At 40.9% G+C, this 27,070-nt stretch overlaps 1 protein-coding gene across 1 annotated transcript in view; it reads right to left on the bottom strand.

Annotated features, from left to right (window-relative positions):
- Positions 1 to 25,896, bottom strand: part of LOC124407005 — a 38,631-nt gene extending 12,735 nt beyond the window's left edge. The window contains exons 1-2 of the mRNA XM_046882771.1: positions 25,337 to 25,896; positions 11,208 to 13,296 (exon numbers count right to left, since the gene is read on the bottom strand). Coding sequence (XP_046738727.1) covers positions 11,208 to 12,232 — 1,025 coding nt within the window. The 5' untranslated portion in view covers positions 12,233 to 13,296; positions 25,337 to 25,896. The remainder of the gene's footprint in view (positions 1 to 11,207; positions 13,297 to 25,336) is intronic.
- Positions 25,897 to 27,070: the final 1,174 nt, after the last annotated feature.

Here is a 27,070-nt window from a genome sequence, read left to right as displayed (position 1 = left end):
TGGAGCATCGATGAACAGATAGAAATCACAGCAAGTCTAAGAGATTTTTCACAAGCATGCCGTGACGTGGTAACGTTTTCTAGTCTTTCAAATACCCTGAGGAAACCTTCCTATTTCCTTGATAGTACAGTGAAACTTTAGTTCGAGAATAATTTTAAAGTGAAACATCAAAATATTCCAAATCTTCATGATTTGAAAATGAACAATTTATGATTTGCAGTCGTTTCATTGGTATCATCGTGTCCTTTCATTCAGCCCTTGCGAAATCGATTAATATCATTAATTAGAGCATTTCACTGCAGTGCGCGTTCAGTCGACCCTTCGAAAACAACACGCTGATTGTGAATAATCCTGACCCATACCTTTTTCATCCGCAAGCAATAATTTCTCGAAAATTTCTCTATTTCTCACTTACACATAACGTATTCGTCTAGCAAGCCTGAGTTTTTGTACACCACCGATAAAAATGTCACTTTTCGTATTTCTTTTCCAGTTATAAATAATTACCATAAAAAATATAGGAGAAGCCTGCCGATGACTGGCGGCGAATCATACAGCCTCGCCGGGTCAAAAGTGCGTGGGTGTAAGGTAAAAGCGTGCAGTGTGTACCCACAAGAAGCGAGAGTCTAGGTGGTGGGATATTTACACGTACGAACCAACCATCTATACCATTATACTTGTATCTCGTTTCCTCTAAAAATAAACGGGCATGGAGGACATAATAGCGCCGGCGGAATATAGGATACAAGAAGAAGGAAGTTACGGTATAGTCTCAAGTTGCTGCTGGAAGTAGTCACGCAGCTGTTCACTGCAGTCTATGCCTCCTCCTGTCCATCCCGCCGCTTGCCAACATTTTTCCCTCTTCCTTCCGAACCAGCATAGCACTCTTGTCGCACTCTCATCGTCAGCTGTTCCCCTTTCCTCAACAGCGAATTACCTTCGCTGAACTTGTTTGTGCATTGAATAACAAATGCCAGCCTCCTCCTCGCCACTCTGTTGAAACTTATACGCCAGAAGACGTGAGAATGTTGAAGTAAGCACAATTTAATACCCGCCGAATGAACGTCACGATGGAAAAAAGTCCCAACAAGTACCTAAGTACGCACTTTTCATATCCGACTAATCGCAGGTTACAGATGCACGCCTAAACGGTTTAGTCATTTGATGGCAACGCACTGGGTTTTACAGTTTGCGGTGCAAAGTAATGTTCCCAAAATCTTTCATTACCGTGGATTATAGCGTTTCAACATTGAGAACTGTCGAGTGATGAATACCGTTACATTAGAATATATCATTGTGATATCTGAGTCTAGCTTAATGATTTTCTGTACATGTTGTTGTTCTGTATTTGCCATCGGCCTCTTTGGAGTCGGAAATAGTCAGCAGTCATTGTGAAGACCGTTATCACGTGTCGTGCACGGAGTAACAAGTTTTGTATTCCATTGTCTACTGCAAGGAAAGGAGATGTTTGGTCATATCGTTGCATCAAACGATCAAGTTGTGTGCACAGGCACGCGCGCTCGCTCTTTGCGCTACTTCATTCAACAGGGGTTACTTTTTATCTGTCATTACAAGTATGTAAAAGAAAAAGTTTGAGACGATAAGTGATAAGTCTGTAACAGTCTTCGTTCTTTATAGACTTGTTTACGTCTTGCACCAAAAAACTTGACTACATTTCTCTTGCATCACATATAACTCATCTTTTTTCTTTGGTTATTCAATTATGTAAAAGACTTTAGGTTTCATTAAAAATTGGAAAATTTTATTTACAACGATGATTGCGTCACGGTTGTTGCACCAAAATTTTCAGGGGATTCTGATTTAACCAGTCTGTACGGAGCTGATTAATAGAAGAACGTAGAGGTGAAAAGTCGGAGTTCGCCGAAAGGTACTTGACAATGTAACCGAGGAAGAGAAACTGCAGATACAGTGTGTGTGGGAAAACCTAGGGTACAAGTATCTCTAAGGATGATCGATGGGTAGGAGAGAAAAAATATTCGGAGTAAAGTTGCGTAGAGGCTTAGACTCGAAATAGAAAAAAAATCTAATCTTCCTAACGTAATGCTAAGTTGATTTCAGAAGACAGCCTCTGACCACCCCATTTTGAAACCATACAAAACCAAATTTGAAATTATCTTCTATAAGCTGTTTCTCTGCTTCTACATCGTATCAATTGATTCAACACTTTCCGATGCATTATATGCCAAGGCTCCAACACTGTCTACCACTAGCAACGACAACCGACAAACCAAATTCTGTATCATATCACCAAAGCACCATGCGCGGTAAATATAGATGAAGTCATCAGTATATACCGACGAGATACGCAGTGTGGTATGTACATAATAATGCAGAACCGACAGCTGTACGCGGGGCACAGAACAGCCGGCAGAAGGTGTGCAGAGCGAGGCGATAAGAGCGATAAAAGGGAACGATAACTGTTTCGTTTATATACGCGTGCGCGCATGTATAAAAGATCGTAAATCGTATCAGGGTGCAGCATGGCGCTGTGCACACAAGTGATGCTTGCGCGTTCGTGTGTGGAACCATAAGCGTGCACGGTTCTCGGAGGCAGGAAAGTCTGTTCATCATTCATCTAGCTGATGCCAGACGCAGCATCAGCATCAGCATCGACAGCTAGTCGGCCAACGCGTTGATCTTTGCTTGACGAAACTATTCAGCAGCATACAGAACGGCACGACTGTCCACGGGACACCCTTAATTCCCATGGCAAACAGTACGGCGCACAGTTTGCCTTAAATCCCAGCTTTATCATGCTAGCTGTGCCAAGATATATGCTTCGTGGTTAAATTTACGACCGCAGGCCTAGTGCGTGTAGTGTTGACTCTGAAACTGCTCCGGAGAAGAGAAATAGGAACATGATCTACAAACTGGCAAGCACCAACGCGACATATAGGCATCTGCAATGTGTACTCACATAATTGAACCTGTTATTTTTATCGTGGAATGAAATGCCCAATTGATATTTCAATCTTAGACTCGGCGTAATAAAACGAAACTCAAGTTGTAAGCAACCAGAGTCACTGGCCACGTGCACTTAACTTCTTTAAATAGGATAATGCAGTATGAACTGACGGCGCCTACAACAATTCAGTAAAAGTATTAGCAATGTTTAATGTTCGGTCTGAGTACCTTATCATTTTTATAATCACCATTAGCATGTTCTAGTACCAATTAAAAACTGCTTATATACCTTCGTGAGAATTTGATTGTAGAAACCATTGGATGTGAACATGGTTTGTTTCCGAATAACTGAGCTTTTCTGTAGAAAAAAAAGACAATCTGCAAAGTCCAGTCTTCTTGCGCACAGTGTCTTTTATGAAACTTACGACCTGATTGAAATAGCCTCGGAAATGAAGTCCGAAAGAGACGCCGGGTGCAAACAACGTCCGATAGTCGGTGTGAAATCCTAATAAGGACGGCATGGATGCACGTACCAGTCCATTCCTAACGCATCTAAACTCTAGAGAATAGGCCAGCTATCCTCGCTCTTTTCTTTCTTCCTTCTTTCCTTCCTTTCTTCATTCCTTCGTTCATTCATTCATTAAGCTGGTATGAGCGTACGTAGGAAGACGAGTGTCATCTGTACCCCTCTCCTTAAACACCTACGATACAGCAGGTTCTGTGTAAGTTCAACTTTCACACGTGCTGGACCGCGGTGCAGGAGAGTTAGAGTGGGATCAATCCAAAGTCCAATGGTCTGAAAGCGACTGGCTAGCCCGTTAGACTCGCGTTGCGTGTCTAAACGTGATCTAACATAGCCATTCCTTTCCATTTCGTACCATTATTTGTCGGTCATTTTCATTGCATTGACAACTCACTAATTTTCCAACGTTCTTTCGCGTGATACAGAATGGCGAAGTACAATCAGCTTCAGTCGAATTCACCAATTTTCCACGTATTCCCGTCTGCAAATCCACTTCTTCCGAAACTACTTTCGATCACAAGTTCCTGGGATACCGATTCTCACTGTTGTGTACATGGAGCCCTATGATTAGCAGATTTTATACAGCATGGCACAGTTACATTCTTAACTCTTTCCTCACAATCAGGTACCAGTCCTTTCCCATCAGATTGGAATTCACTTGCACATTGGAAATCACTTATCTTCGACAAGTTCGAGTGATTTGTGATTTGTGATTTCAATTGCAGGGTTATAAAAATGATCAATGATTTCACGAAGCTAGTTCTTGCTCTTATCTATACCTATCTTCCGACGTATCCTATAGCACCGCAAGTCCTCATGTCTCTTTATCCATATCAAGAGTACAATTTCTTCCATAACATATTATAATATAGTATAATATATAATAAGTATTCCTAACAATGTCTTAAATTCGGTCCTGTCGACTGTCAATTCCCGATCTCCCATCATTCTACAAGTTTGCATGGTCCCCTTGATCCGCGATGGATGGTCGGAGGTCCAAAAGACGAATGCCAGGTGTCGAGAACGAAATGTTGTACGTATATATATAGAACTGAATAGTGACTCGGCGCGGAGAGACTTCACAGAGTTTCTTGACACGAACGCGCCTCAACCTTGTACGATTAAATGAATCATTCCAAGATTAAGTTTGCATGCTCACGGTCAAAAAAAGCTTATACTCAGGTACGCGTATACATTCACACACACACACACACACACACACACACAACATCTGTGTAATACTACTCGCGTCGAATTCCTCGGTTACAAATCACGTCGCTATTTCCGCAGTTTAATATTCCTTCCACACCGTAGGTGTACTACACCTATATAGACATGCACCATCCACGCGACTCGATGACGACTACCTATACGACGACGGTGTGCAAGACGCGACATATAAACTCGATCGCCCACGGGATATCAGCGATATACAACTTTCACTGACAAACAACAAACCAACTCAACTCAACTCAACTCACTTCAACTCCTCGCTTACATGCATGTCGCAGACCACTTTTGGATGCAGCGATGGACCCCTGGATGACTCTTCGAACGAGCCTTTCCATGCAGGCGTGAACATGTCGCAAGCCAAGCACAATGTTTGGAGAATTCCTTGCTGTCTGCAGGGTAACTTTTACTGCATCAAATCTGAACAGTGGCTCGGAATTGAAGCATGATGAATGAATTTGAAGATGATTCAAATTTTGAAATAGCGGATGTAGTACGATGGACACCCAAATTCATCATGCTGGCTGCAATTACTGCGTACTTCTCTCATGATCCGTTATAATTGGTCGCGTATGGTTCAAAATTAGGTACTTAATACCTATAAAGTGTGGAATCGTTTTTTTTCATGTTCCTCGACATTCATTACGTGTATCAACAAATGATTATTTGTCCAGTAGACAAAGCCCGCACGAGGTTGTTGGGACAACATGTTTTACTATACTATACTATACTCATACGGTTGTGCGACTTATTATAAAAAAAAAAAGGAATCACCGGCTTCTGCAGGGACAGATAAGAAAGAAAAAAAAGCCCGGTCTTTCACGGTTACGAGGTTGTCTTATTCCCAGCATTAAATGCTGTAACACGCTTGGTTTATAATGCTTAAACAAATAATTTTCTGACACGTACATACATTGAGGTGAAGAAAGAAACACAAATAAATAAACGTAGAAAGGTTTTTACATGACTGAAATTCATAGCCCATGAAAAGTATGGATGTATGTGTACGTGTTTAACACATATAACACGACTTCGGCGGCTTATTTAGGGGACCGTTCATTAGTTAATACGCTCAGTATCGTCACATTATACCTATATCGTTATAATGTATAGGTATGCCTCATCACAGTGTGAAAAAACATGCGATTTCTAACTTTATTCAGGATTGGCCTGATGCAGTACCTGTTGAACCGTGCATACATATTTTATTTTGAACTCACTCTGAATTGTCGGTTATTTGATTTAATTTTACTGCGACAGTAATAAGTATATCACAGCGACAATTAGATTATTTTAAATATCTGTAAAATCGACCATTGAAAGAAATCTGAAGATGAAAATTTTGTCCTTTTTTTGTTTCTTTACATGAATTTAAACTATTTTTCTCTTGTGCATTGCAAGAAAATAATTTGATATTACAGTCACTTGTATATATACTATGGCTACTTTGTTTACAATTAAACTGTCTTAAAAATTAATAACAACAAATATTGTTCGCAAATAAAAATTCCAAAATTTGTGCTCAAAATTTTCTTTCAGATAAACTTTTCCAGACCATGGAATACACGGCATTTGGTCGGTTGCGGTCACTTGACGCAGGACGAAGACGTTCCCGTGATCGTATGTCTGTCTTACACGAGAGGCGGATACGAAGGTATGGGAGAATTTGGAGGAACTGCGGCAGAAAGAATCATGTGATGAGATTAAAAGAGAGCCTTAGGTTACGCGGCGACTAGAGGCTGGCAGGAATCTGACTCGCCACATATATGTATACCTATATGTATATACTTGTATATATGCGTCCTCTACTATCTGGAGAGCGCGGCCTGGGAAAAGATTTATACTTAATAAGTCGTCATGAAGAACAGTTAGGTCCCATTTTGGAATTGATTAAATAAAAAGAAGAGAGAAAATAAAAAAATAAAATAAAAAATGAAAAAAAAAACGAGTATGAGAGAATCATAAATAATCAAAGAAATACGAGGATCAGGGGGGGAGGGGGGGAGATTTGAAAGAAAAAAAAAAAAGGCAAATGACATCCGGTCTTCGGCTACTATAGACGACGACGTGGGCGACTTGCCGCAGGACAGCGCGAAAGATCACTGTGTGCACAGACGGCGGGGAGACGACGCAGAATAAAAAAGGGACAGAGGGAAAGAGAGAGAGAGAGAGAGAGGAGAATACGAGGAGGGTGAGATACGCGTTGTTGTGTATGCGAAGCAATCTCCTCCAGGTATGTAATACTATATAGATTAGATAATGGAGGGACATAAATATCATATCCATTCACCCCAATGTCGTAAATCCAATATATATAAGGCATCGTGCTTGCTGGGCGAAGCACGTTCGTCTCTCTTCTACATTACTACGTATCTAAAGCTGGGTGAGATCTACGTGAAAAGGATTATAATGCTTTGGAAATGATGAAAAACGGTGGGAACATGTGACAAGGAATTATTGAAAATCTTACGAGGATCTAGATATAATAACATATTATTTAATTGGAAAGTGCGATTAAGAATTTTTGAGTTTTTTTTTTTCGCTTGTTGAAAGCTCCATTTTACGACGAGAATCGTACAAAATATTTCGGAAAATGTTTTTAAACGTAGCTATAATAACGCGTATAAGCAAAAGAAGAAACGATTAATGTGTTAGATTCGTGAAAGGTAAACGACATAAAGATAATTTAACGTGTGGAGTTAGTTCGTGAATTCGTCATCTGATTTGAAAATCTATATTAGAAACGTTTACAAAATAATTATATAAATACTAAAAATATTTAAATAGCCGAAAATTCCCTTGAAAGTACAAAATGCTGGCAAAATATACTCGTGGAAAAAGTAATTCGATTTACGGATATAATGATGTGTTCGTACCGTGAAATTTTTATATAACTTTAATCGATCTTTTGGCTTATGTAAGTCGTACGATAAAGTAATTATAGCAAATTAGGACAGGTTTCAATTTATTCAATTAGACTTCGTCAAGTTATAGGTACGGGTATTGAAGTTAAAAAAGAAATTACAGTTTATATGATTATTGATAGATGTGGATTCACGTAAATCAAATGCCAGAAAACTTCCCGAAATTTTCAGGTCTTCCATGATATAAATAAGAAAATTCAACGAGCTGCAGTACGAAATCATCAAATTATATCAAAATTTCCAGAAAGTGATTAGCAATTAAAAAAAATTTGGCAATCATTCAAAGCTGCGACTATAACCTGACAGTATGTATAAATTCTTAAATTTTTCAATCATCTCCCTTCTTCCAATCTTTCTACCACACCGAATTTATACGTGCAGTTTCACTGTAAATCCATAAAAGGTATAAGAAGGGGGGGGGGGGGGGGAGGGTAAAACACTTTAGGATCAGCGTTATAGGTACGGCTGAAGAAGTCTTATGCAGGAGGGCGGTGACTGGCGCAACAAGTTCTGTTGGCGCAGCGAGGTGCGTATAATATGCGATACAGAGAGTGAATAGTATAGAGAGGGTCAGATAATCTTCGAAGAGTGAGAAAGAGAGAGTGAAAAAGAGCGATAAAAAGACCTAAGAGCAAAAAAGAAAAAAAAAAAAAAAGAAAAAAAAAACAGGGAAGAAAAAGGAGAGAGTTATGGTTATTACGCCTTAGCGTCGTACTTAAGTCGTCATCTCGCGGCACGCCTATATATATCTATATATACACACACACACATACACACGTAGATGTATACTATATGTGCCTAAATTTATACTACGCATGCACTCCGTGGTGCGCACGAAGCGCGTAAATAGGACACAGTGGAAAAAAGCGATCGTCGCGCCACGTACATAATTGTGTATGGATATAGATGGAATACGTATGCCGTTCGGAGATCACCGCATCAGCATAAATCAGCATCTCGAGTTTGGGTACGCGTGTGTCCGTCCGTCGGCATTAGTATGTATTGCATAGCTACGGTCATGGTGGTGGTGCCTATTGGCTCGCACGATTTTAGTTCCCACGCGATCCGACTGCGCAGGACAGGGATAGTTCGGGAAACCATGGTATAACAGGGAAGAAGAAAATTATTCGGACCGTCTTGCGGTGTCTTGAAATATGTGCACATTTGCAACTATATCAAGCTGGAACCGCCACATTGGAAAATCGATAAATCTTGTATTGAATAATTAAGGGATAGTTAAATGGTCTATTTTCGAATTAAATGATCCGCATTTTTTTTGTTTCAATCTCTGTCGGTGTCACTCCGAGATAAACTTGGAACCAGCACGCTAAATACAACGGGATCGAAAAGAGATTTCGAATAACTGTTCTGGCTAGAATTAAAGGCTCATTAAAGGCTTCAGGAAGACGTAAATTAAACATTTTTTGAAAGCCGAACACTCCTCCAATTCGAAAAATCGGTGTAACTCATTGATGGAACAAGTTACAGGAGTCCTAGAAGCGTCAAAGTAACTGTCGAATCGAAGGCTCTGGATGTACCACCCGTGCAAATTAAGTGCTCCACCCCCAAGTGGAGGAAACCATCGCCGAACTCGAAAAATCGGTATAATCGACTTCGTAATTTCACAATATTCGCAGACTAGATTTCGTAATGTAGTTCGAGGACCGTTGGATCAATTGGAATTTTACAATTGTTAAAAAATTATTAAACTAATTGTTGTAAGTCGGTTTAGTAAACTTGCGATACTTTCAAGAAATTTCACGTATCAGGTACATCATTTTGGAGCCTTCAACTGTACCAAATGAAGAATTTATAAAAAAAAAATAAATATATCAAAACTCACAGAAATCTATATATAAACGTACAATTTCCACCAACTTTCCGACTTTCACTAATTTTTTCTGTTATATACGAATGATATCCGCAACAAAATTTTCAATAATAATCTCGGAAATCCGATACGATCAAAGTATGACTTGCAAAAAAGGAGGAGACGAAATATTCTTCCTTCGAGCAGTCGCAGCTGCGGTTACTATGTATGTATAACACAGTAAGAGCGAGCGCAATGCGTCTGCAAACTGCAATATATGAAGCGGAGTAAGATTATGATGGGTGTTTTTGTTGTTTCGATTAATTACCGATGACAACGCCGGCCACCGACCCGATTAAAATTTAAAAATAATCGAACCGGATTCCAGCGTGTCAACCCGAGCAAGTCCTGGCGAACCTTCGCGTCTCATCCACCCGAGTGAACGCGGATCAGAGTCCGCTCGACTCGACTCCAATATCTTCGCCAGCGTTACGGTCCTAAGAGCTCTCGTATACAAGACGGGTTATCATACAACCAGATAATTATTTTGTGCGAAAACGCACTTAATCCACGTATAAGTATAAAAGTTCAGCCAAAGTCAGTGTATAAAATGAATTTGCTTTTTCAAGAAGAATGAAACTTTTTACCACAATGATTTTTTGTAAATGAATACTATGGAATCGTGGGAATTTGACTAGTTTCTAGAAAAAAAAAAAAAAACTAGCCAAGAATTTTTTTTTTTTTTTCTATCAAAAACAGCGATTCAATCGGAGTAACGACTCCTGAAATTGAGTGTGTATCTGACTTCAGAACACGCGACTTCACGTGATGTCAAACGACTTCAAGTAACTTTACGTGATTTTAAGTAACTACACGTCACTTTAATTGAAATTCATCGAAATTGATAATAAATATCCTGCAACCGAGGAAATTCGGATATGAAAGAAAGTTTAAGGTATTCTTAACACTTTGAGTCATAGTGTCAAGTGTTCTTACCACTATCCTTTATACCTATACTTACTAACAAGTTTTCAATACTCGACAATAATTATTGCGATATCATGTAAACTGTTATTCTTAGAAACAAATTGACTGAAAAAAATAGTGAATATTGAAGAAATAATTCATTTCCAAGAAAACGAATTTGCACCCCCTATACATATTTACATGTTTTACAGAAATTATAAGTTTTGGAGTCACCCATTACGAACCAGGAAAATTTCAAATTCGATCGAATCCGGACGAAAAACTCTGCCCACAGGTTTTGGGGTCGCTGATTATGAATCTGAAGTTATATTTTTAAAAATTCAGTACACCGAATCTAATCGGAAATCTCGGAAACCTCTGCATAGATTTTGTTGACCGATCAAATTTGAAATGTTCATTCACCATATTCGATCCCCTCCGTCTTGAATTTTTGAAATTTGATTTCAGATTTTTAATCAGCTACTCCACAGCCATAGAATACTATCTTGTTATAAAGGTTGCCTTAGCAAAAATCGTGTGACTCGAAGGGTTAATTTGAATTTGTAATTAGTAGAGCAGCATGTGCTGAGAAAAAAAGACGACAATGAATTGGCTTCCGTAATCGATTGGACCGATATAACGAGGGGCTTCCATACTTATTCTATCCAGGTTGAGTAGTCGTTCTCAATCTGAACTAAAGCACCATGCGAAACAAAATTATTTTTCTTAAACGGTCGAATTAAACGGATATATAAATGCAAACTTGTGCTAACCGTGAACCAGACAACATCATATATACATATATATAAAAACGAAAAATTCAACTTACCGGCTCCCTTGATACGAGGACTTGACGAGTTTCACAGCGAAAAGAAATTGAATGGCGCAGACAAGTAGACAGCAAAGGTTGAGGGAAAGTGCCAGAGCGCACAGAGCAAGGGTGACTTCGTACACGACGACGGATTCGTCATGGCCGATGAGACTGCTCGGAGATTCCGTGAGCGGTGATATCTTGAGTAAAAAAATAAGGGAAAGAAGGGCGAGTAAAAGTGACACAAGACACAGCAGCCCAAGCGACGTGAGCATCTCCTTGACGCCGGCAGCCTGGTGATGCCTGTTGTGCTGTGAGAATGACGAAGTGATCGAGGTGTTCAGGGGAACGATGCTCGGCCCGGAATTGGTGAGAGGCAGAACACCGGATGTCGACGATGGCGCGGGGGCGGGCGAAGGGGTGGCGTGACTGGGTATGCGGGAAAGCCTCGTGATGTCGAGACCGCCGTTGACCTTGGGCCTGGGTTCGCCATCGGGCCTGTCTACGGACGAGGATATCTGGTGGCCCGTACCACCGACGGCGTGATGATGGATCTGGTGGTGCAGAGAATTAGACGCGTTGGCGCCAACAACAGGACTGGCGCTGTCCACGGAGTGCTTCGAGGTCGACAAGGTGGACAGGTTCAGTCCATGGGAGTGGTTAAGCCTCTGAGACAAGTTGTTCACGCTGAGCTGAGAGTGATTCAGTGGATGATGATGGCTCGACGACGGCGTCGTCACCGCACCCGGGTTACCAGGAGACCGGATATTGTGCAGGGACGATGAATTACCGCCGATCGAGTCGTACGCGTCGACGCTTCCGCCCCGCGTCCCGATCGTACCTCCAACCCGATGCTGGTGATGCGTATGGTGGAGATGCTGGTCCTGGTGAAGGTGCTGGTGCTGGTGCTGGTGCTGATGCTGGTGGATGGCTGACCCGTTCGCCGCGAGGGCCTGCAGACCGCCCGGTGAATAGTGGTCATTGCTGATAGTTTGGTGCCTGGAGGCCGTTGCCGGCTGCCCGGTCAGTATGTGCTTCAGCATTACTGGCCAACTCTGACCTTGGGCTAATTGCGGAGCTGGTCCCTTTCGTTTTTAGCCGTGCTCCTTTAGTTTTCTTCACATTTCGGCTTGGATGTGCAGTGACGATGATCAGAAGAGAAGAATTTTCCTCCAAGTTCCTTTACGATTCTTTAAGATTCTTTACCAATCTTTCCTCCTCTTCCTCCTCTTCCTCCTCCCCCTCCCCCCCCTCCTCCGCCGCCCACCACCCGCACCGAACGACAAATCGTCCCTATATTTCAGGGTATCTTTGGACCCGAGAGGAGCGACGAAGACTCAGTTACGAGTTGTCTACGTGCCGGGACTAAGAGAGTTGCTGCACATCAGCTCCATCATTTCAATATCGAATATGAGAAAAGCGCATCCATGGAATCTGGAAGACGCGGAAGGCTGCGCAACGCGAATCGCGTTTATCATAACACCCGAGGAGAGAGGGGGGGACGGCTAATTCCGTCTTTAATTAACGTTACCTTACGTTACGTTATTTGTCGAGTTATTGCTCGCCGGTGGTAATTCTGCGGATCGTTACTTTCATCTTTGCCGTAGACCTCTGCAACGACCGTTGGTTTTCGGTGCCGACGTGGTGCGTGGAAGAACGCCGAGCGGCAATAAAGCGACAGGCCGCCACAGACCTCGCGTGCTCAACCACTTTCGGCTAATTCGCTCTTCTCCTTCTTCTTCTTCTTCTTCGTCTTGGTCTTCTTCTTATTCCCCTCTTCTCCTTCCGCGGCCGGCGTCTTCCTCTGGCTCACTGTCACTTTTCACCACGCTCCAAGATCCCAGCTCCCTTGTACCCCTGCTTCTCTGCCCCGCAGCCTTTTCCTCGTTGCCTGCACAAGGTCGTTCGAGCCCCCTTCTCTCCTTCGCCTTCCTCCTCTTCCTCCTCTTCCTCCTCCACCACCGCCGCCGCCACCGCTTCCTCCTCCTCCTCTTCCTCGCCCTTCCCGTAGCGATCCTCCAGGGTACGCGATCCTCGCGTACGTAATCCTGTCTAGCCTCGCCCTGGGCCAGTCAGTTGCCAGCATACCAGCTCGTTTCGTTAACCCCTGGAACAAATGCAAAGGAAAAACGGTGGTCAAAAAAAGCTTGTATATTTAATTCATTTTCTTCACTTCATTTCTCCATTGCATCTTCTGCCAGAGTACAGGTGAAAAACTTCCAATAGTCAACGCTCACGTTGAACGTTATAATGAAGAATCTCAACAGTCTCTATGTCCCAACCATTTAAAACTTCAACCTTTCGGAAATCCAAACCATATATGGAGTTTCGACTTATCGGACGGATGAGATTCGACATGATGTTCAACTCGAACGTTGATTATTCGACATTTTGACCAAGACCGTATCACTAATAATAAATTGGATACGCTGATCTTCAGGGTTTTATATCCATGTATTTCAGCATAGAGAATCTTTCACCCAAACGATCACGTGACTTATAGATACTATACGATCATATAGGGACAAAAGACTCCGAGTTACTATTTCAGCAGTGTTCGGTTCACGATGAATAATGAATCTATGCTTACTAGGGTAGTTTTTTTTCAACTTGATTTTCTTTCTACTTACCCTTTGGTACGTAAGATATTTCGGTTAGAATGTTTGAAAAATTCAAACGAAATGAGTCACCTTTTAGAATTTTGCTACCGAGTTCCGATTTCACGGGGCTCCGGTTGAGGCTAAAAACTAACTTTTCGAAGGGTAAGTAAGAAGAAAAAAAAAGTTTAAAAAATCACCCTAATGCTTACAGTCTAAAGTGATTGAATTTCATATTTCAGCAGTTGATCGACATTCTCGCATGCGAGTATAAATACCGATACCCATTTTCTTCATTACCGTGTAATGAAAACTCATTCATCGGGGCGAGGACTTGGTTTTACGTTCTGTTACGTACAACAGGAAATTTCTTCCCTGTAAATGTTTCTCTGTGTACCCAAAGATAGCCAGTTACTGTAATAAAATCGTCTTATTACCTGTGTAACTATTCTTAAGACACAATAAAAAAGGTTTCTCGTACAAGGCAGTTTAATTCCTTTATCTCTGGGCCCCATCATTGTGGCAGAGATCCAGGAGATATTCTTACCACCGTATAACACCTAGGTCCATTACGCATATATATAAAAATTTAAAAACCCATTCCGTTCTGTTCTTTTTACCACATATTATTGGTAATAAGCCAAAGCCAAAGTTGAATTTGAGAAGGATGTATGGAAAGCACGTATATTGACAAGTTACGTTGAAATCTTAAAATCGAAAATCTTACCACAGATAGTTACTACCGTGTATATTCGTAAAGATGAAACATTGGCTGTCCCATTCCAAATTGGATGACCGGATCCGCGAAGGGGAACTACGACGCAAGGTTTAACGAGTCTACCAAGTTACACGTGAAGATCAGTAAGAAGAAAAACAATATCTTCAAAAATTTTCCATAAAAGAGCGCCGCGGATAAAGATTTCTCAAAAAGTAAGCGCAAATTCTGGCTATCATGACAGTCCAACTCGATCATAATTACGATACATAAGCAAGCGCGAGGCGAAGTTGTGAGGAAATAGGCTCATGCAATACGTGGGATTATACGAGGTTCTGTTGTCAATACACCGAGGAGGAGGCTTGACTCATAGAAACTGGTTCCGATCGCATTCCGGACGTCCAGAGGCTGCCGCCGGCGGAGCTACGGATACCAAGACGCCCTTCTGCGCGAAGGTACGGACAGCAGCAGCCTCTCGTGATATCGCGGGTATCGCTGTGCGGCGTGAACGCAACATCCCCAAGATCCACCGAGTTATAATAGACTCACAATTAGCGAGTTTGAGACAGTAAAAAAACAACGGCGAAGAATAAGTTGCCAGCAAGCAACGGGCGCGTGGACGAAGATCTGCAGAGAGAGTATTTTCGAGATTCAATTCGTGCCAGTCCCAATCGGGTTTATACCCGTTATCGCTCGATCGATGCTCGTATGCACGTGTCTCGATTTGACATACATTCTTGAGTACCCGTACCTTTTCGAATGCCCGAAAAATGTCGAAATTAACGTATATTTTTTATTCAAACAGTAGGTATGTGTGTAGTACCTACTTAAATAGTATCTCATAGTGAAACACAACTGGATAAAAATATCGTATTTTTTAATTAAAATTCAAACTGCGTACTCAAACATCGCTCAATACGAATGTTGAAATCAGCTTCTTCGTTGGAAAGAGGAATGAAAAAAGTTGACGGTATATTCTCACCACAGCTAATTAACAAGATGAATATCAAAGTTTCTTCCACCAAACGTTGCACCATGCACTGCGGTCGACACCAGAACAAAAATATTACGTAATATTTAAACATAACGGGTGTGTCTAATGGCATAAGGTAGTAACGGCCAGAAATGCAATTTTAGTGACAAAAGGGCGTTTCATTTTTTTTTAAACATCATTCGTTCTGAAAATTATCAAAACGTATGATTCAATCCCAATCAAGCGTTTGCAAATACAAAGGCAAAAGGTCGTATGCAAGGATGAAAAAAAAGATCAAAACAAAAGGTCGTAACAACCATTTTCTTTTTTTTCTGATTCTTCTGCAATCGTTCCAAAAACCATTGATGGCATAGATAAATCGAGATCTACAAAAAATTCAGAAATCTTATTAAAAAAATTTCGAAAATAAAAACAGAAGGTAAGGTGGCGGTTACGACCTTATGCCATTTTAGACGCGCGATGAATTATCAATGACTGCAGTCACTAATGAATCACTGAAAAAAACCGTCAACGATTTTACGGCGAAAACTGAAAACCGTTTTTGTTACTTTGAGGTACTTTTATCCCTCATAAAACTATGGCAATGACATAAAATAACTTTGGATCGATTACCCAAACATAACGACGTTACGTCTATTGTACTATAGTGCATGATTGTCCAATTCTTTCTAGGATTCTCGGTACTCTGACTGAGCGTTTTCCTTTTGACACGTAGTCAGAATCTTGGACAACCTAAGTAATACCTAATTGGTACAAAGCTGCACTATCTCGGTTCCACGAATGCTTGATCAAGCGACTATTCACGTCTTCAAATAATACTAGACATTCTCTCCCTTTTCCTCTCTCCCTCTCTGAATATGAAAAAACAGAACTACACAAAGTCGCTTGGAACAGTTCAAAATCATTAGAGTATAATGGCAGTCAGAGATTCTAGTAAACCGTTAATGGAACAACAGAAGATCGAATCATCAAGATCGGAAAGGTGATTTCTCAATTCTCGAAAAAATGACTATTGAAATGTTTGAGGATTGCATAAAACCATTTGTAACCATTACAGATGAAATCGTTGAAATCGTTCAACCATCATGCATGTGAAATGACTTGCGTAGACACCTGCAGCAACGAGATGGGAGTGAATTACCAGCAGGCAGTGTTACATTAGTCAGTCGGATTGATTTCAGAACAAGTAAATAGAAACGAATACTCGATCGAGTGCAGCCTCGACCCTTCGCGTCGTTCGCCGACTGTAATGGGCACCCTGAACTCCATTGCAGCAGGTAAGTAAGCACGCCGCGCAGCAGCGTGGAATTTCATACCATACCCATACCATTCCTTTCCCATTCTTGTTGTATAATAACCCCGCTGTGCAGAGCAAAGGGAGAGAGAGGAGAAGGGACCCAGTGCAAAGCCAGGTTTGCCTCTTGAATCTTTCCTCGTGCTTCCTCTTGCAGCAGCAGTACTTCAACGGAGGTTCACCGCGACAGTCGGAACAGCAAGAACGACTAGCTCAAGCTTAATTGGATCTAGCCGAGTGCCAACGTAGTTCCCATGCGCCCAGCCAGTCTCGTCTCTCCTCTTTCCCTTCTCTCCGCTCCTCTTTATCGCTCTCTCTCCCTTCCTCTTGGCACGGAAAGGGTTAGATAGGAATTAGTTAATAAGCCAGTCTCCGAATGGCTTCTTCGCCGCGGTATGGAAATGTCTTATATCGTGTATGTCTGTGGCATGAATCCGTTAATCCGATTTTAGAGCCTAGCATGGTGTACGGTGTACGCGATTATTGCACAATTTGTACGATACCAAGGAACAGAAAGACCTGCGGGGTTAGGTCAGGTCAGGCTGCCGACTTTCGTTTAGAACATGCAACCCGGTCGATGGAATTATGTACTTTACGTGTATCTACGTGTGTAGACCGGATGCAGACTACAGGTCTCCAAGCGTCGAAACACCTGCTGTCCACCTGGTCACCAGCTCTTGAACTTGTAGAGGCAAATTTTCTCCGCTCCTTCTGTTTTAAATAAAGATGAAACTCTTCTAGACCTTCGATACTTTTATATTTCAAACTAGGATACAATATAATGACGCTTAAAGTATCAGGTAACACGTTTGAAAGACTGTCAGGGGGTGACCAAATGATAAACTATAAAACGTGTTCGAAATAGTTCCCTGAATAATCCTGCTAAGTTTTATCGTTTGGTCACCTCTTGGAACCTTCCCGCCTGTATTACCTGCTAGTTTCAGCATCATTACAATATTCAAACTCATAGAAAAATTGAAAATATACACATAGAAACAGTACACGTTGTGCATAAGCTCGAGTGAATGCGAATGACTTTAAGTGACGTCAACTGAACGCTCTTGAAAATGCTTTATGCCAACTATAAACACACTTGAATTCAAGTGTTGTTGACCCCTCGGTGAAATGCAGCTTGAATATCGTTACACTTTCTACGTTGAAACCCGGTATTCAACTATGCAATTTACCAACTGTAAAATCAGTTGATTCAAGCAATCGAAGATACGGAATAAAAGGCTCTGAAATATATTACATAGTAGTACTAAACTTAAATCTGGTACTTGAATCCAAGTTTCAAGTTCAAACTCAAAGTTCCCCCGACACCACAAACACCACATCTTTTCTCTAGTTTCGTCAAGTCTGTACAATAGAATAGAATACAACCCCATTGTCCTTCAAGGTGGTGAACGCAAGGGTCCCTCCCCAACTGTCAATGCAGGGTCGAAGAGTGGTGAGTTTAACGTCGCGCTACGTGGGCAAGAACTTAAGGAACGCAAGGTCGTTAGATAACAGTTCCGAGATACAGTTGGCCCGCATGCCTGCCCTGCAACCAGATCATCCGAAGGTCCGTTTCTTTCCATGGACGGCGGCGGTAGGTATGATCTGCCTCCGAGCACCGCATGGTGCAGCCATAATGCTGCGACTCGGAGTACTTACCACCGTAAAATCGGAAAATTACGTTCCCGGATACGCCTAGGTAAAAAAGGAATCCTAATTACGTCCGGCTCGGGTATTGCAGCCGAAAGTAATAGCGATACAACATAGGTATCCTGGATAGTTATAAAGATCCTGAATTTATTGATCCAGTAGGTACTTGTTTTTTGTTAATAAATATGATAACACATCAGTTTTGTGTTAGTCAAAAATATTTCCCCTATCCGATAATGAGACGAAGGACATTTCAGAGCTGGTAGCAGTCACGTCATCTCACAATCAAACAAGTGAGAAAAGTGACTTTCAAACCTAAAAAAAGAGAGCCGAAAGTGACTGATGGGAATTAATTATTGCACAGTAATTAAACGGAAAGTGCTGCCACGGTATTATTCATCTAATCGGAAATGGCCCTATTTTTAATTATGTCGCTGTATAGGAGTTTTTCTTGTTTTTCAAGTCTGTTTCCACATTACAAAAATCGGTATCACAATACACGATATTTAGTAAATGAATTACAAGTGAACAATAACTCTGATTTATGAACGTGTCATTTTTTCAGATGAAACATTTCGATATAGAAACAATGAACAATGTGATCACAGTTGATTTTCTGACATCAAACTGAAGCTGATTTTTTAGCTAAAGATACTGTAAAACTTGACAAACAAAATCTTGTCTACTGAATACCGCGTGAGAAAAAAATTGTGCAGCCAAACTTTATTACATATATCCGAGAGTCAATTGGGAAAAAAATCATCATTTTCTTATATATTTACAATGACTTTGAAGGATCTAAGATTTGAAAAAAATGAGTACGTTTTGTTTTTCTTCGGGTTTCTAAATTCCAAATAATTCTAAAATCGCAAAATAACGGTTTTCTCTCAAAACGAATCGTTACGACATCACCTAACTTCATCATGATACATTTTCAAATTAACTACTGAGATTTCCCGCAGACTTTCCAATCGCAAAAATGTCCCTACCGCCATTTTGACATTATCCTCGCGTACGTCTCTTCAAGAGATACTTCAAGCTTTGGGTGTAGGTAGGTACGAATGTACAGGTGTAGCTGAACCACTCATGCGGTGACTATCTCGTGGTTTCATCCGAAGGAGTATATATCTATAAGCTGTGAGTATCGGAGGACTTGAGTCGCCCGCGGTTGTTGGGGGCCCCTGGGGCCTGGGGCCTGGGGCCTGGGGCCCGGAGCAATGTGCGCGGCAACACGCTTTGGGCCCGTCTGAATTCATACCGTTGACCAGCAGGTGCCTTCCTTAACGTCGGCCTACCTGCACTTCAGCCCGACTGCGTCAGACTACTCCGTCTTGTTTTACAACGGCAGCCGCACGAGCAACAAAGAAGAGAAAGAGAAAGAAAAAAAGAGGAAGCATTAAAGCTAAGATGTGAATTCTGTTATATATAACAATTTTTATCGAGATTGTTATTGTAAAGTTTGAGAATAAATAAAAAATTTCTTTTTACTCGGTTATTTATTTTTCGTTAAATCGATAAAAAATTTGATATAGAAAAAAAAGGCCTCATTATTCACACCCCCGGAAAAAACTACATTCTTTCAAACATCATAGGCGTAACTGTTAATCGAGTGAAATAGATTTCTTCACTGTTGTATTTCGTATGCGAAAAGATAGAATTCTTTGGTAGCAAATTTACATGCTTAAAATTATTATAACAAGTGCTCGTATAACATAAAAGTATTTAATTGATCGAATAGCCTGCAGATCATCAATCTTAACTCAGATCACCATCGACATCCATTTTTATCACATATATACGCCAATGCGGTATAAAAAAAAAGTAAAAAAAATTTTGCGGTTCGCAGCGGTGAGAATTCAATCGGGTTCCGCGGTTAATCGCTTGGTCAATCAAAACTCATACACGTATAATACACGTAATATAAATTGTATGAATATTAAATGTAATTAGTGATATGTGTAATATAATAACGAAGCAGAGAAAGATACAATAATCATTTTTATCTACAACGATGATGGCGATCGCAAAAAACACAAAAAAAAGAAGTAATGATCTAATAAATTATTGACAACGATATCAATGATGATGATGATGATGATGATGATAATGCCAACTGCCACCGGCGAGCACATAGGTATATATATATGTATGTATATGCCAAGTAGACCGCGACTACGAACTCTTGTAACTGTAGCAACCCGATGTCGTCTTGTGTTTCCGTTCACGTACCCGTATACATAACGTAAAAGAAGAAAATACGTGGAGCAGCTTAGCCGTTGTAGCGGTAGAAGCAGCAACAGTAGAAGAAGAAGAAGAAGAAGAAGAAGAAGAAGAAGAAGAAGAAGAAGAAGAAGAAGAAGATGAAGAAGAAGAAGATGAAGAAGAAGGAAAAGGCGGAGGAGAGGGTGCAAAGGGTCGGGCGGACGGTGTAAGCCAATAATCGGGGGAGGCAGAGTCGAAGACAAGGGCAAGGCTGCGCATTCCTGCGTCTCGAATGACTTGGTAGTTAAGGATGGGATATGTTGATCCACCGAAAAGTTTCGCACGGTGACTGTATAAGGACGTCTGACAGACGAGGAATAGTCGCAGTTTATCGTAAGCACAGTGTGATAGACGATATTGTCGCGGGAGAGAAAATAGCTATCAAAAGCTACGACAGTAATTCATAACTTTAGAACGTAACGATGCATTTTTAGGAGAACTTGTTATTCCGAAGTTTTGAGACTGCATCATCCAAGAATGAAATTCTGTACACTTTCATATAATTTTAACCCTTTGAGTAATACTGGTAAGTATTTTTACTACCTGTTTTATATATGCATTTTTAGTACGTTTAGAGAACTTTTCATCATATTTCTTTACGATTTTTCGCTATTTGATGATTACGAATCTGAAATCAGATTTTGAACATTTAGTATGGCAAATCCAAAAGTTTTTTGACCGTGTTCGATTAAATTTGAAATTTTTGTCCGCCGTGTTGGATCACTTCTGTCTTCCAATCATTCGCATGAACGTTTTGGAGGCGAATTTGCAACTTCAGGCTACATCAAGGCGTCCATCTTACGGGAAAACTCAATGATGCAGAGAAGAAAACGCAATTCTTGAATAAAAAAAATAAAAAATAAAAAATCACAACAGACTTTTCCAAGGCGAGAACAAGTTTCAGCTTACGAAAAGATATTATTTGCTGCTTTTCATCGTGCAAACCGAGAAGCTGCGCGAATGAGAGCCAAGTTCGCCAGACGTGAGGAGTTTCGCTTTGTGCGCTATTTTCAGACGGCTTAATGTAGTGAGTATAGCAATTACGTACAAAGAAGGAATTTCCCAGTGAATCGCGAGGAGGTTTTTGGTCATGATATCGAGGTTAATGTCGCACGGGTTCTTTCGTTTGCCTTCCGCTAGTTTTTAACCGTTGAAAAGAAAAAAAACAACAAATTAACCTGGCAGCTACTATTAACGGATAAAAAAGCGATTATACTAACGACCGAATTAAGCTGATTGATTGCTTTACATACAGTAACAGTTGAGAAAAAGTTATTGTAGTAATGAACGAATTAATCCAAACCGAAGAACGCACACATATATATATATATACACGATTAGCATAATCGTGCTTATATCGAGGCTTATACGGATATTCGAATTGCGTACAACGCTATAAAGTGATTGGAATAATATTTCAATTTAGATTTCACGAGAAATTTCTCCACCTATGCAGGTTTACCAGAAAATCATCGTACAATTCATCCTTATGAATGCTATATACATATTAGGGTGTTTAAAAAAAAATTATTCACAATTTTCCACAGTGGGATCCCCTAAAAAGCTTGTTTTGGTTAAAAGAAAGATTCTGGCACAAGATGAACGATCTACGTTTTGTGGAAGATCGCTCTGATTTGACTTTTCACTTTTTTTCACCTTTTTTTTTTTTTTCTTTCAATTTGTGAAGAAACATGTTGTAGCACTTTAATTATTATTTTCTCCTGATATATACATATATTCAAGCCAAAGATCACGATCTATAATACAATAATATATCATCCGGAAATCTTATTCACCTAAATCAAAAGTTCATATTAAATTACAACTATTTGATGAGATTTTAATCTAAAAAAACTTCTAAGGGGGTGCCATGGTCGAAAATGGTAAATTATTTTTATCCGAAATACCCTATCATACACATAATTACATGCATACAAAGTTTGTCGACATTTGTTTTCTTCGTTCAAAGAGATATTCAATCAGTGTCTCATACGAAAACCGAAGAAATTGCAATGCGCGAAATTTTCCCGCCAAAAGTTGAAGTTTACGTGCGATCTATTGTTTTCGTTTCAATTCGAAAAAAAATCATATAAATGAACAGTTTTTATCATATTACGATCCGGGTGCGGCGGACAGTGCAATTACCGTGGTCATATTTCCCCGGTGTGTATTTTAGCACTTTACACCACACGAACGACGATGACGGGCTGGCAACGCTGCGCTTTTCACCTTTTACCAACATCTCCGTCTCATGATGGATGTTGTATCGTACATATTCTTGCTGTGTACTGTTCATCGTGTTTGCACTATTGTACATATCTATCGGACAACCGGGTCGGCTGTAAAACAGCTGTTTCGGTTACTGCTTCTCGCCATTTGCATTTGCACGTACCGGTAATAAAAAGAATCGCTGTTATTATGATACTTATAAAACAAGTATTGATGGAGTGAATTTTTCCTCGGCAGATAAATTTATTTCAACTAAAGAAAATGCGCTCTGTTCGAAAAATAATTAAAACCGATATAATTATCGTATTGATGTGTTACTAAATATTTATCGATTATTACCCTTTTTTTTATGGGAATTCAATCGCTTGTTATGAAATGGAGAAAGAGAGAGAGAGAGTGTTTCAAAGCACATTCTATCGTAGGTACACATAATCCGAAATTCGTACGATGGAATGCTACGCCTATTGCTCTCGTGTGTAGTAGACACCGATCTACCCACATTGCATCTATACCAGCTACTATTTTACTACGACAGAGAACCGCGAGTCCGGTCGTAGAATATAATTCGACGTGTATGTATATAATACATTATGCGTATGTAGACGATCCGAGCTGCCCGTAGGTATGCGATTCTTTTTTTAAACTGGTCTTTCAGCTGCCTAGTTCTATATACACAACAAGCACGTGTGTACATACATGCATAAATATCATGTATATGCCTATATACACCTACATATGTATATGATACGTTACGTCGTAAACGAGATGCGGGGAAACCGTCGGCGTCGTCATAGTTATACGCGCGCGTATATAATTATTTTTTTTCTCCATCGCCTCTTCCATCTATTTGGCACCGCGTGCTGCGATATTTCGGTAATCATTTTGTTAATTAGTAATGTAAGACGTGACAAATCAGAATCGTCTGCTTTTGGGATTAATTCGAAACGTAAATAAACGGATATTGTTAATCGTCGTTAACCAATAAACAAAACGGGGATGGAAAATAGATCATATAGATTCTTTGTGGGATGCACGCACGCCTTTACTACACGTGTTTTTCAAATAACGAGAATCGAGAAAAGAATCAACACCGTAATAATCGAAATACTATGAAATCTAAAACAAAACACCGTGATTTCTTTCTCATTTCTCCAAGATGGTCTCCGGTTTTCGAAAGGTTTTAAGTATTTTTTAATCCTGTCTACAAGTCGCTGATGTTTCGCAAAAAATTGAGAGCAGCCTCAACATCATCGCTCTATTCAATGTTGCAACAGTGATTCTGAGTCGATTTTGGACAATCTAAAAATCATGATACTTGCCGATTTATCCCGTATTTAAATTATCATTCACCATCATCTCCGCGACAATGTCAACGTCGCGAAAGGGATTTCCCGAATTCACGCGTTATAAAATTGGTTATAACGTTAACGCAACTAACAATAAGCATCGGGAAAAATCATTACATATTTGGCAACTTTAAAATGACTTGAGAGATGAATCCGAAGTTTCTAAAACTAAATATTTCACTTGCTTCAAGTTCTGATCTTATATAAACGAATATGAAGACATCGATGACGATAGTATACAGTCTCAATTCAACCATCTCGTGTTTTTTTCATATCTTACCAAGTTGAATCTACTCTTCTCAAGATCTTGATATACAGGTATGATCTCCGTCTTGCAACGTTCTAGTATAATTCCAGTCAACCGAAACATTTCTATGCGATAACTTTTGGTGAAACCGAATCGTTGCACCAGCGTCACGAGCCTCAACCTGGTCGGAATTCCTTGTTTGACATACAGAAGCGGGATGCCGTAGCGGGTCAAGGACACAGCCAGCGAGCCTCGCAGCCGCCGCGCTGAATCCTTTCGCGCACGGCTACATACAATTAGCCAGGCTTTTCACGTGGCCGCAGAGGGATGTTCGGGCCTTAGGAATGCCCCGATTAAAGAAACGTGAAATTTAACGAGCGTGCATGCGGCACGGGACACGTGAACGAGGAACGAATCAATCTCCGTCTCGGGTCACGACTCGAGTCTTCTCGCTGGCTGGTTCGCCGCTCTCGAGACGTGAGGAACGCGTCCGCCGTGAGAGCATAACTGGTACTGCAGGCACAGGCAAACCTGGCAAACGGACGTGAAACAGAAGAGAATCGTCGACGCGCCTTGGCGCTCGATCTGCGGCTAGGAGCTAGCCACGAGCGTAAATATGCGTATGCAAATTAGGCGTACACAACATCTTGCGTGTGTCGATCTGCGCTATCGAGGATAATTGCGGGGAGTTATTTTCGTTCTCTTTAATGTGTGTGTGTACGTGCGCGTGTGCGTATGTGTCTGTGCGTGTGGAGTGGTTGTGTGAGTGAAAATTGGGGAAGTGAGAGAAAGAACTGCAGGCATTCGTTGACTAACCTCGTGCTACATTCCGTAGGTTTCCAGAGGTTCCGATCTCGAGTGGGCGGCAGAAGCAGTGGTGGTGGTCAGTTTCGAGCTCCGGTGGGTATTGTTTTGCCCGTGGGTTTATATTATCCCTCGTAACACCAACGCGATGCTGCGTCGTCGTCAACACGGAAGGATCCTCCAGTTCGGCGTGTCACAATCGTCGACGTATATTCCCTTGGTCACAACCTCACCCTCGCACATCCTTTAGGTGCAATTCGACGCGCGTGTACTAAACTCAGAGATGAGAGGCGGCCCAACGGACCTCGGATATTCCCCGAAAGTCGTCAACACCGACGCTGGTTTAACCGCGTCTTTTCTCCCTGCCCTGTCAGCTCGTTCCTCGCCGCAAAACAGTCGTGATTTCGCAACCTTATCGCGACGTTGTCCGTCGCACCGGGCGGCGAATTATCGTCAGGATTTAAACTCGATTTTAAAACCGATTTCGAGCACGGGGATACCGAGTCAGGCATGCAGACGCAACGAAGATCAACTACGACTGCCCGACTGGCGGCAACTGCGCTAACGCGACACTCGCGAGGAACGACTGGAGGCGCTGCGACACCGCCCGACCTCTCATTGGTCCTTTTTCGATTCTCCAACGGTCGCCGCGCGATCAGCGATCTTCAACGGTTTCGCCCCTGGCGCACCGCTACCGTCGTTACTCGATCGGTATTTCGTATTTCCATTGACTTATTGTTATATGTTATACGTCAAGATGCGAAGGGGAGGGCAGCCCGCAATTTATTGGCGCTTGTATTCGCATAGAGATCAGTGACACCCAAGGATGGACCTGTATAGGGAAACATGATACGTTATCACAGTTTCATTCACGCTTCAATCGATTCTACGTTTATTTTGTAGAAATCCGTTGCCTCGTTCATGCGTCAGTTATTGATGGTAATTCCGTGCCGCATTTGATGACTGTGGATTTAAAGCGTAGCACGAAAAAAAAAAAAAAATTAACAAACTTCTCACCCAAGCGAAGTGATGAATCTAATTAATAACATTAGTTTCGTGTTCAGTAGCGAATCAAAGCTTACATCTACGATCTTGGTTCAAGTAAATGGAAATCATTTATAATGAACCAATGAATTTTTCGACGAGTAGTAGCACAGGCTATCTATTCGAGTTTTAAGTAATTAGAAATTCTTAATATTATTCTGTCAACATTATTGGGTTAGACACTGAAACACTAATAATTAATAGCAAATCAAATGATCTTAGATGCTAATTTATTTCTTATATATCAGTCAAGTTCAATGACTTCACTTTCTGTACGTTAATGAAAAACAAGACACAGTCAGTTCTGATCTTACATCATTTATCACGATGCAGTGATTTCTCTATGAGATGAGATAGTTTCTGCTACGGCAGTATTTAGATTACCTTGGTAATTGTAAGTATGATTCTAAAAGTAGTGATTTTCCGATGGATTTGCAGTCGTCGACCAAAAAGTCGCCCGAAAAAGAATATCACATACATTCATTTTGAGCATGGGACATGCTTCGGTATTGGCGTGTTCGTTTACGAACGTACATACATATTACAGTCTGTTGGAAAAATCAGTTTTGCATAATAAACGAGCTCAAAACACCGGTTGTACTGAATCAGATGGAAATTAAGCTTCTGTAACTCGCGGTTAGAAATACAGCCGTAGTATCCAAAATTTTAATAACCATTAATAATTTATAGGCTTTTCAATGG

This window comes from Diprion similis, chromosome 6, assembly GCF_021155765.1.
Source record: "Diprion similis isolate iyDipSimi1 chromosome 6, iyDipSimi1.1, whole genome shotgun sequence".
In the NCBI taxonomy this organism is placed as follows: domain Eukaryota; kingdom Metazoa; phylum Arthropoda; class Insecta; order Hymenoptera; family Diprionidae; genus Diprion; species Diprion similis.
Note: the sequence above shows the minus strand (reverse complement) of the source record. Positions and strands in the feature narration are given on the sequence as shown.